A 12,259-nucleotide genomic window follows, 5' to 3' on the forward strand; every position below is an offset into this window, starting at 1 on the left:
CATTCTATCTACACTTCAAAGAATAACATAACTGTGACTCATCATATCTGACAGTAAAAGGAATTGATCTCCTTGAATGTGGAACTGGGGGTGAGGGGTTGGGGTACTGTAATTACTCTAGGTCAACCTGTAACTCATGGACCTAATGGAGTTCTTTGCTTTTGTTTTCAACCTGATCAGTTATTCCAATGAGGCTTCTCCAATTTAGGGGGTTTTCACACCTCCCTCTTTTAGCTACTGATGAAGACTTTTGGATAGCCTCTTGAAGTGTTGATGGGCATTTGAAGCTTTTTATATACAAATTTACTCAAGTGAATAAATCTCTCTCACATATATGCAGTATTTTGTGCATTTTAATTAAATTGGTGTATATTAGTTTACATTTTCACTTATCCAAGTATCAGCTGTTCACACACAATCATACACTTGCTATAATGAACACATTTTTCCTAGGTATATCTGATGATATTATTTCATTTTCACTCTTCAATTCCCTAGTACATTCATATTTTCTTCAAATACAAAAGTTAGAGGATCCACTCTTTTCCACCTCCTTGTTCAGTCATATGTAGGACCTTTTTTAGGCGCACAGCACTAGCAAGATTATACCAAAAGTAAGGTGGTTGCTGCCATTACACAGGTTATGGTGTCATCTTCTCGTGCAGGCACTGTGCTTTTGCATGTAAATGTTGGTCTACTGAACACTACAGTAATTGATATTTTTGTACATCTGCCACCAATATATATATATGTACACACACTTCACACACGCACAAAGCAGTGAATAAATAAGTGATTAAAAAATTATTTAAGTGATTAAATAAGCATTATTAACATGTTCTCCAGTCCTCAAAAGATTACAATGTACTTAGTAATTATCGGGACACTTACCCTGCTGGAAGGCCGCCATCCCACTCTGGCCAAGGGCCTAAGAGCAGCAAACGGTAAGAGGTAATACAGGATTGTAAGAGGCCAGGAACGCAGTTTCAGGGCCGACCTAGACATGCAGGTCAGCTGCCCCAACCTCCGTCTCAGAGCCAGCTGAGGGAACTGCAACCTGTGGGACCAGACACAAGTGTCAAAGGATCCTGCAAGGCCAAAGCACTGCAACAATAATGGCACCTACCCAGTCTAAGCACCACTGAACAGTAAACCAGCATTACACAACACAACTGGCAGTGCACAATAGACATCACGATTAAGGGCCTTAACACAAAACAGGCCCTGCAAGGACATTATAAACACTGCAGTGGGTGTTTAATAACCTACAGCTTAAAGGACATTTATTTCCTCATGACAGGACCCATCATATACAACCACAAAGGCAGACTAGAAAGGACACGAAAATCTAAAGGTTTAGGTTTCTACAGGGAATAATTTCCAACTACTTATGTATTCCTTGCTTCAAAGCTCTGTCATCCGGTAATGATTATTTACACTCATGTACATTACGTGTTCTGGGAACTTAATATTGTTCAATCACAAGCTTTATAAAGGGTGAGTCTGTCATGTTCACATGACACACATATAAACACCTCATCAAATGATCCCTGGATGATAATTATCCAGATGCAAAACAGATTTTCTATGCTCTCTACAGAGTCCCCTTTCTGATGCCAAACACAAGTGGTAAAGAAGCTGGTGACAATTCCAACTAAAATGGCATATTGGCTAACCCACAAACATTCACACCATGCTGACAACAGTCCTAGCAATACTGATCCTGTGACAGGCATTGGTTTCACAAGTACAGTAGGAAAAGTACAATACGTATGTGCTGTAGGTACCTGTATTTAGAGCACTTGCAGAAGAACAAGGAAACTGCTCAGACTTATTGGAGCGGAGAGATACTCAGCTTAAGATCTTATCCATTGCCGGCAACCAGAAGATGAGGTACCCAGTAACCAGGGCCGCCTCTCACTCCCCCCCTTCACTGCAGACAGCCACGGACCAATCCGTGCCTTGCTGCCTCTTTCCCCATCCATCCCTTCCAGAAAGACATTCCTCTCAGCCCGGTGCCTCATTCACACTGCACATGCTGAGCCAGCTGCTTTTTCTGCCCGACTGGCCACACAGTAGCATCATTCTCTCCCTCCCCCTCACACCACTGAATACATAAGGAGCTTTTGCCTAATTAGGCCAAACAAAAGCTTAGCCACTGCACTCTCCCTGTCCTTCCCCCGTCTCGGCTGACCTGCAATCTGAGGGTACCTGAAGCGCGCCCGTCTGTTAGAAGAGCTAGTGATGGGATTTGCCGGTTCTGATGGGTCTGTTGGTTCCTCCCTGGCCGAGCTAATAACACTGGCTGCTCGTGTTCTGCGAACATTAAGTTTCACTTTGCGCAGGTTACATCTGGAGAGTGGAGGGTTAATTACAGGTTTCCGGCATCTCACCATCTCCTCAGGTACAAGTCCAGAGCGAGCTGGCCCCTCTGTGACAAACACATCATCGGGGCTGAGGCCACCGATCTCTTTCTGCCTCTTACTCTGGTGGAGGATGTGATGACATATGTGACGACAGAGATTAAGACTCTGTAAGAAGCAGGTTGCTGTCTTTTGCTCCTCCCACATCAGCTGGTCTGATTGCTGTACAGTATCACTATTAAATGTACAACACACACCAAACAATTAAAGCCAGAACCACACGCTAATAAAACTGTATTAAAATCAAAATATCATTTTTTTCCTCTCCAAAAGTCACCTTTCACTGAAAATACACCTTGTCTTTAGAGACTGGTGTTGCAATGTTGGCACAGTACATGTTAAATAGTGGTAAAATTCTTAAAGTTACCTAAAATAGAAAAGGGTGGGAGTAGAGACACTAAGGTATTTTCAGACTGTACAGCAAACAGTTATCCATTGTACTCATTGCCCTTTTAGAATTTTCCCTGTCACATCCATAATGCTTAATCTGCCTGCAGCACACACAAGTCAACAAATTAAAAATACAGCTTGGTATCTTTTTAAACCTACACATCTCTGTGCAGTAAAATTCCAATACAAAAGTACAATGAACAGGAAATAAAATGCTAATAAAACAAACATAGCTCATAGGAAAGGGCAAATGGTAGATCCTACAGAAGACTGACAAGACTGCCGTCTCTACTAGTAAAAGTGGCAAGCTGGTATCAAGCAAACATACACATCCAATAATTGTATATAATTACAATATAAATTGTATAAAGTGCTTCTATAATAAAACATTATAGAAGCACAGAAATAAACATGTGAAAGAAGAAACAAATGTGAGTTCTCCATACAGCAAACCAACAAAGCTGTCTTGAATTCATAGGCGAGTCATTCATAGAGGAAGCAGACCTGCAGACAAATGACTTGTGATATCTCTGCAATTCCTATAACCACAAATTGTGCAGATGTTGCCTGTGGACACACTCAAAATAATATATTTACTAAACTGCGCATGGAAAAAGTGGAGATGTTGCCTACAGCCACCAGTCAGATTCTAGCTGTCATTTATTTATAACATTCTACAAAAGGACATCTAGAATCTGATTGGTTGCTATAGGCAACATCTCCACTTTTCAAAACTGCAGTTTAGTAAATACACCAAAGTCTGTTTCATGTTGTCATCAAATGTCACCTGCATTTCACACAAAATTATGTTATGTACACGTTTCCTACACTTACACCTATGCAAGGTGTGTGAATGTCATCGCGATACAAGACAGTATCACTTATCAGGACAGCGCTATAGTGTATCTCCAACAATGCTTAGAATAATTTACTGTTGTTCATTCAAATTCATATACAGGAAGTTTTTGAATCATGTTACTTTCTGTAAAACATTTTTTTTTTTTTTAAAACATTATTGCTAATCAACTCACCAGTTAGATAAAGTCACCTCTTATGCTTGACTATAATCAGACATATGATCACATATGATTTGGCGTCAACAATTGAACTTGGTTCACAGTGTCATTGTAGACAAAGGTTAATGTGTTGACCCCTTGTGAGACCCGGGTCCACAGAAAATGATTATATTGCCAGCTACTGACCCATAGTCTCCGTGCAGAGACACTGATAATACCAGAAAGACACATCATCCAGAACCAGGTTGCTCTTTGACTCACTGAACTTCCTAAAAGGTGGGAAATGACTACAAAAGTAGTAAGACCAGCCTGCTGATGTAGGTTTCATGCAGTTGGCCACTTAAAAATAGGACGGCGTAGATGAAAACTGTGTGTGGTTGTGGTCAGGTTAGAGCAACAAGGATTTGTAAGATGAGTCCTTCCCACTCTAGGACTATAAAGTTCAGTCAGAATCCAACATTTCTAGTACCCAACAACTTAAACATGGTGGTCAATGCTTCTATCGGGCAACCAACAACAGGTCTGGATTCCCATTAGTTCTCCTATCCATGTTGGCTGGTAAGTAAATCCCAAGAAAACACCAACATGTCTAACTGGATGTTTCAACTCGCCTACTGGAAATATGTGTAATGCTTTCCAATGTTAACATCTCACTTTACTGCTTTACCTGCTGCTCCGTTTCTTGAAGTAGTATGACTATTGCCATTGCACTCACTGGGATGCAAGCAACATACATATCAGGGCATGACATTTTTTATTTATTTTTTCCCCCAGATAGCCTCAATTATGTCAGACAGGGTTACAAAATGTAAACTTTATATTTTCTATTGAGTGCAAAGTCTTCACCTTCTCTCCCCTTATACATCATATATTTATACTTCTGTGCATCAGAAACACAACTATTATAGCCTGTCAGCTTTAGACACCTTCACTAGCTTTGACACAGACATTTTTATCCATCACGTTCCTCTATAATTCATTCCTCCTCCACCTGTCTTCTCCGTTGTTATTAATTTCCAACCACCCTCTCGTACAATTTAATTCTGCTTTTCCCCAGCACCCCTGTATTAAGTTTATTCCCCCAAGCACTCTCCTGTAACGCAATCTCCCCCCTCCCTCCTTCTTATTTAATTTACAAGTGACAAGCAGAGGAGCACCCAATGTCGCTGCACCAGGTAAGTGATCCACTGTGAACATGCACAGTGTGGTGAGAACATAGTGGACCACTGTGCGATATCAGCTATATCCCTTGTCTACTCGCTGCTATTATATAAAGTGTGAAGCAGAGAGAGGACGAGAATTAATTATAGGGAGAGGACAGCTCTACAATTGTAAGGCAGGCATTCCTTAGGGCTCCTGTATAGTACAGTAATTCTCTGCCATTCACGAGGTAGCAGGGTACTATTTCATGCCTTGCCTTATAGTGCCTGTCACAGTAATCTTAATATTGCTCACATCTATACAATTCAGGAAAAAGCTAAAATCAGCTTTTTATTTATCCTCTAAGATAAGAAAGTTTAAACCTGTAGAACATAAGTGTCAACTCACAGTTAGTACCACAGAGGATGAAATTAAAGTACGTAGAATAATATGCAAGATGGCATAACACTGCCATATTTTGGTCCTATATTTTGTTTACTATATGTAGGACACACATTTACAGTGCTTAAAAGTACTGTGTATTCAGTGCGGTAACATTGTCAATAAGTCCACCTTGATTTCAGTTTCCCTCTCTAGATTGTAAGCTTGCGAGCAGGTTGTAATATTGTAAGCTTACCTCTCTGTCTGTATGTATGTAGTACCCAGTATTGGCTTATTAAATGTTTGTTCCCAATTGTAAAGCGCTACGGAATTTGCTGGCGCTATATAAATAAATGATTATGATGATAGAATGATGTCCTGAATCATGTGATGAGGAAGTGTTGCCTGGATAGAGTGGAAAGAGGGTGTAAGAAAATCATAGTAGTTACAAATATTATTATTATTATTATTAATATTTATTTATAAGGCGCTACAAGGCATCCGCAGCGCCGTACAGAGACAAACAAAATCACAATACAATGGGAGACAGCACAGTACAGTAAACACAGCAACTCAGTACGCTCAATGCACAGCTAGAGAGGGCGGGGAAAGGGGAGGGAGGATCCGAAAATGACGGGGCCCAAGAAGGGGGGCGCGGAAGACAGGGAGACCCCCAGGGGGGAGGAGGGAGCGAAAGTGGACGTGGGGTGGAGGACCTTTGAGGAGGAGGGCTAAGTAGCTGGAGAGCAGAGTTAGAAGTGGTGGAAACAGGAGGAGAGATGGCCCTGCTCAGAGGAGCGTACAATCTAAGGGGAGGGGTGGACAGACAGAGAGACGCAGGGGAGAGAGGGAGAGTAGGGGGACAGAGATAGAAGATAAGGTAGGAAGTTAAGTGGGAGACAGAAAGGCTTTAAGAAAAAGGTGGGTTTTTAGGGCCCGTTTGAAGCCGGACAGATTAGGGGAAGTTCTGATGGAGGGAGGGAGCTTGTTCCAGTGGAGGGGGGCAGCGCGGGCGAAGTCTTGGATACGCGCGTGGGAGGAGGTTATAAGGGGGGAAGAGAGGCGACGGTCAGAGGCAGAACGGAGAGGGCGGGATGGAGCATGAATAGAGAGGAGGGTGGAAATGTAGGGCGCAGTGGAGTTGGCGAGGGCCTTGTAGGTGAGTGTGAGGAGCTTAAAGAGGATTCTGAAGGGGAATGGGAGCCAGTGAAGGGCTAGGTAGAGGGGGGAGACAAAAGAGGAGCGGCGAGAGAGGAAAATAAGCCTAGCTGCAGCGTTAAGGACGGATCGAAGGGGATCGAGATGAGAGTGGGGGAGGCCAGTGAGGAGGAGGTTGCAGTAGTCCAGGCGGGAGATGATCAGAGAGTGGATAAGGCATTTGGTGGCATCTTGGGAGAGGAAGGGCCGGATGCGAGCGATGTTGCGCAGCTGGAAGCGGCAGGATTTAGCAAGAGAGAGGATGTGGGGGCCAAAGGAGAGAGAGGAGTCGAGGATGACACCAAGGCAGCGAAGTTGGGGGACAGGTGAGATAGAGGTATTGTTGACAGTGATGGAGAGGTCAGAAGGGGATGGGGTATGAGAGGGAGGAAAAACTATGAGCTCAGTTTTGGCAAGGTTAAGTTTGAGGAATCGAGAGGACATCCAGGAGGAGATGGCAGAGAGGCAGGCGGACACCCTAGAGAGGAGGGAGGGAGAGAGATCAGGAGAGGAGAGGTATAGTTGAGTGTCATCAGCGTAAAGGTGGTAGCTGAAGCCGAAGGAGCTGATGAGTTCACCCAGGGAGGAGGTGTATAGAGAGAAGAGTAAGGGTCCCAGAACAGAGCCCTGAGGGACCCCAACTGGAAGGGTGGATGGGGGGGAGAGAGACCCAGAGGTGGTGACAGAGAAGGAACGGTGAGTAAGGTAAGAGGTGAACCAGGACAGGACTGGGCCGGAGAGGCCGAAAGACTGGAGGGTGTGAAGGAGGAGGGGGTGGTCAACGGTGTCAAAGGCTGCAGAGAGGTCAAGGAGGATGAGAAGGGAGAAGTGGCCAAATAGTACAAAGTAAAGATTCTAGGAGAGAAGAGCAGACAGAGCTGTGCATTTTATAGCCATGAAACTAATTAACTGAAATAAAATGAGTCAGATGTGAAAGAAAAAAAAATAAATATAACTTAATTCTGTGTTTTCGTCTAAATTAAAATATTGTCACTCATACAATGATTCAATGGTTTATACAGAAAACTAGTTTTTCCTTACGAACCACCCTTTAGCAGTGCACTGGGTGTGATGTCACACATACTTTAAAGCTCACGCTTTACACACTATGCATGAACACCCCAACTTTAAAATCAGAAATTTCTAGGAGTAAAAAGAAGAGGATGATGACACCTGTACTCAAGCGGGTTTTTTTTTTTAAAACACAGACAGCAGCATTTTTGACGCTAGTTCAAAGCCCTCTCTCTACATTATGTTGGGGCAGACACTGTCACGCAGAGCATATTAGCAGCTCATCATACGATGTGCCAATATGAAAGCACCGAACGTTTACAGATGCGATGAAAACATAAAATAAGTCATGAATGCTTTGGAAGCTTGAAAAGTAAGTGTGTTTTGCAAACAGAGTTTTAAGAGTCAGTAAAATTCTGTTAATCTATAATACTAAAGATCTGTTATTTCTGGCACACTAGCCGTCCTCATACGCTATATGTAGCTTCTTCCCTTAATAGACATACGAGAGCTGCTAAAATCCAAGTCCACTGAAGTGATAGGAAGATGCTGTTGCCTGACTCACTATCTGAAAACTATATCAACTTGCAATGCTGTGTTTTGCTACCAAAAAGCTCAAACACTCACTGAAAACACCCCTCATTTATTTGGGAAAAACCAGCAGAAATACGACACTTCTAAAATGCAGGTGTGACATCAGACTTACAAATAAACACATATTTTCTTTGGGGTAAAAAGTAACTGAGAATTTTAATATTAGACAGGTAACTAGGTGTTCTCAACAAGGTTAAAGTATTTTTCAACCATCTGTTTCAAAAGAAAAAAATACACAGAACACACACACACCGTTTCTACCACAACAATTACATTTTTTGGGCACTACAAGAAATCTTTTCACCTTAGCTAACAAACTGTGAAACAGCCCAACCCTTGGTTTAGCACTGCTGATCTTTGCCAGAAACTTGCGTATGTAATAAAAAACAAAAAAAACCCTCCTTTAATCACTCCCATATGACAGGGGAAGGACGTTCACTTCATTTCCACCTTTCAACATGTGAGTAACTGAGCACTATGAACGCTGGGACTTTGGTAGCTGAAAAGCTGCCCATGTGACACCACCCTAACACAAAGATCGAGAGAGCACAGATGGATAGAAATAAGGGTATTCAATCAAAAAACCACAAAGGCTAAATATACTATTAACAGCACTATAATGAAAACTACTGAGGAGGAAAGGGATCTAGGAGTCACTATTTCAGGTGACTTAAAAGGCAGGTAAGCAATGTAACAAAGCAATGAGGAAGGCAAGTCAGATGCTTGGTTGCATAAGAAGAGGAACCTGTAGCAGAAAGAAGTAATAATGCCACTGTATAGGTCATTAGTACGTCCTCATCTAGAATACGGTGTTCAAATCTGGAGGCCATATCTCCAGAAGGATATAAATACATTAGAGACTGTACAAAGAAGGGCAACTAAAATGGTGCATGGCCTACAGCACAAAACTTACCCAGAAATACTAAAAGATCTTAATATGTATAGTTTGGAGCAGAGAAGGGAAATGGGGACATGATAGAAACTTTCAAATATATCAAGGGTTTTAACAAGGTACATGAGGGAAACATTCTTCAAAGGAAGAGAAATATTAGAACACAGTGACATGCACTGACACTGGAGGGAAGTAGGTTCAGAGGAAATTTGAGGAAAAACTACTTCACAGAAAGGGTAGTGGAATAGCCTCCCATCAGAGGTGATGGGGCTAACATAGTAGAGCAATTTAAACATGCTTTGGATAGACATAAGGATATCCTTACAAAGATTAAAAGCACAGTCATGGCCAAACATTTTGAGAATGACACAAGTATTGGTTCTCACAAAGTTTGTTGCTTCAGTGTTTTAAGACCTTTTTGTCAGATGTTGCTATGATATACTGAAGTAAAATTACAAGCATTTCATAAGTATCAAGAGCTTTTATTGACAATTACACTAAGTTTATGCAAAGAGTCAATATTTGCAGCGTTGACCTTTCTTTTTGAAGACCTCTGCAATCCGACCGGTCATGCAGTCAATCAAATTCTGGCCCACATACTGACTGGAGGCCGCCCATTCTTGCCTAATTAATGCTTAGAATTATGGCAAGGTACTCCATCATGCTGGAAAAGGCATTGTTCTTCACCAAACTATTCTTGGATGGTTGGGAGAAGTTGTTCTTGGATGATGTTTTGGTACCATTCTTTATTCATGGCTGTGTTCTTAAGCAAAATTGTAAGACCACTTCCTTGGTTGAGACAAAACCCCACACATGAATGGTCTCAGAATGCATTACTGTTGGCATGACACAGGACTGATGGTAGTGCTCACCTTTCCTTCTCCGAACAAGTGTTCCTCCAAATGATCCAAACAATCTGAAAGGGGATTCACCAGAGGAAATTACTTTACCCCAGTCCTCAGCAGTCCAAGCCCTATAATTTTTGCAGATTATCAGTCTGTCCCTGTCCTCCTTCAGCGCCCCGGCTGTAATGACAACAGCCGGGAAGTCACTTCCGGCTCCTTTGTCCCGACCATCTCCATGGCAACTGTCGGGACACCTTCTGAGCAGCGCCGCGTCCCGGCAACGGTGAGCAGCCGGGCGCATACGCAGGGTAAACAGCATGTGGGCTAATTTATCAGGCACTAATTTAATAGGCAGCCCCTGGGGGTACTTGCTGGGCAAGGGTGCTGATTGGCTCTCTTCTGTATTTAAGGCAGGGAGGGCTTAGCCTCACTTCTGGTTATAGCGTTCCAGTCTATGCACTGTTGCTGACCTGCTGTTGGATCCCTGTGTACCTGATCTACCATTGTGACCTTTTGCCTGTACCTTGGACCTTGCCTGTTTGCCTGTGACCCTGACTTTTTGGCTTGTATTCTAGAAATCGCTGTTTGCCTATGTTAAATATGATTTTTTTGTAAAGGCCTCATAAAGCCTTTGTTCAGCAACTTTTGTAACTCGCATAGATATATAATTTTCTAAAAGAGATTATTCATTTTTCTGCTGATATGCAGCTTTACAAGATGTAAGCCCACAGCCTTGAGGTTAAGCTGACATAGAGAACTCCTGTAAGAATGTAGCAAGCTTTGTGAACAATAGGTAGTTTCATTTTCAGCTTGTAGTGTGAGAGCTGTGCCCATGACTTTGGATATGGCAGACAGGAGATAAACCTCCAGCCCCCGTTGAGATAAGAATAAATGGCACATCTGTCCTGAGAAGGGGGAGAAAGTTAACCACCCCAATAATATGCAAGATAGTTAATCCGCAGCGCATCCCTTAGACTATTGTATGCTTATGACATAGGATTCATATATTCAGTAGGCTAGTCTTGTATCTTGATATCAATAAACAGAGAATATTCCTTGTATACAAAACTTGGTCTGTGTCTATGCTCTCCAGCTGATTGAAGTGCTTCCAGATATACTCAACACCACAGGCAAACTTGGATCAGATTTTAGATCAAACACCTGTGACCTTGACCTTTTGGCTTGTATTCTGGACTTCGCTGTTCACTACGGACCTCTGACCTCAGCCTGCCTCTGACCACCCGCTCCAGCATGGACTAGTGCCCCCAGTTCCATCTGCGCTGCGGCCATCTTTGATAAGCTTTTAGTACTCTGAGCCAAAGCCCTAGGGGCATCTAAGTGCCTGTGAGCACAAAGCTCTACGAGAAAGGCGGCTGCTAAAGGTGAAGATCTCTATTCTAACTTTTCTAAAAACTCATCTAGGTGGTCATGGGCCCTAACAGTCCCTGATGTTTTTCCTGGAGAGAAGCGGCTTCGTTTGCTGGCCTTCTTGACACCAGGTCATCCTCCAAAAGTCTTAGTCTTACTGTGCGTGCAGATGTACTCACACCTGTCTTCTGCTATTCCTGAGCAAGCTCTGCACTGGTGTTACCCCGATCCCGCAGCTGAATCAACTTTAGGAGACGGTCCTGGCGCTTGAAGCCTTCAACAATTGTATTGAACCTCTCCCCTTGAAGTTCTTGATGATCCGGTAAATGGTTGATAAATGGTTGATTTAGGAAGAACAATAATATCAAGCACCACCCTCCTTTTAAAGCTTCCAGTCTGTTATTCTAACTTAGTCAGCATGACAGAGTGATCTCCAGCCTTGTCCTTGCCTACATTCTCACCTGTGTTAACGAGAGAATCACTGACCTGATGTCAGCTGGTCCTTTTGTGGCAGGACTGAAATGCAGTGGAAATGTTGTTTTTGAGATAAAGTTCATTGTCATGGCAAAGAGGGACTTGGAAATGAATTGCAATTCATCTGATCACTTTTCATGACATTCTGGAGTATATGAAAATGGCCATCATAAAAACTGAGGAAGCAGACTTTGCGAAAAATAATATTTGTGTCATTCTCAAAACTTTTGGCCATGACTGTAGGGTTTGAGGTCATCATCGGTTAATTAAAAAAAATTGGCAGACTAAATGGGCCAGGAGGTTCTTATCTGCCGTCAAATTCTATATTTCTATGTTTAATCAGTCACCAAATACAAAGGTAGTATTGTATGCGGAGGCTCTGTTTACATGCGATAAGAAATGGAGGAACGCCTCAAATATGTATTGTACCGCCATTCAGCACATTTGTTGGGTTTACTCCCTTATTACTCAAATGTGGTCATAAGGACAACCTGTGGTATAGAGGCTATTCTCAACACAAAGGTCTCT

At 42.6% G+C, this 12,259-nt stretch overlaps 1 protein-coding gene across 5 annotated transcripts in view; it reads right to left on the reverse strand.

The window, feature by feature from the left end:
- The window catches only part of PISD (phosphatidylserine decarboxylase), a 30,318-nt gene that overhangs the window by 13,583 nt on the left and 4,476 nt on the right, over positions 1 to 12,259 (reverse strand). Inside the window, exons 1-2 of one of the 5 annotated variants that reach the window (XM_075215285.1) lie at positions 2,212 to 2,585; positions 892 to 1,057 (exon numbers count right to left, since the gene is read on the reverse strand). The exons of 1 other annotated variant lie outside the window; for it this stretch is intronic. In XM_075215285.1, coding sequence (XP_075071386.1) covers positions 892 to 1,057; positions 2,212 to 2,570 — 525 coding nt within the window. In that variant the 5' untranslated portion in view covers positions 2,571 to 2,585. Of the gene's footprint in view, positions 1 to 891; positions 1,058 to 1,787; positions 2,034 to 2,194; positions 2,586 to 12,259 lie in introns of those variants that run through there. 3 more of the 5 variants (XM_075215302.1, XM_075215306.1, XM_075215297.1) reach the window with 3 other exon arrangements.

The sequence above is a fragment of the Mixophyes fleayi genome, chromosome 1, assembly GCF_038048845.1.
Source record: "Mixophyes fleayi isolate aMixFle1 chromosome 1, aMixFle1.hap1, whole genome shotgun sequence".
NCBI lineage: Eukaryota > Metazoa > Chordata > Amphibia > Anura > Limnodynastidae > Mixophyes > Mixophyes fleayi.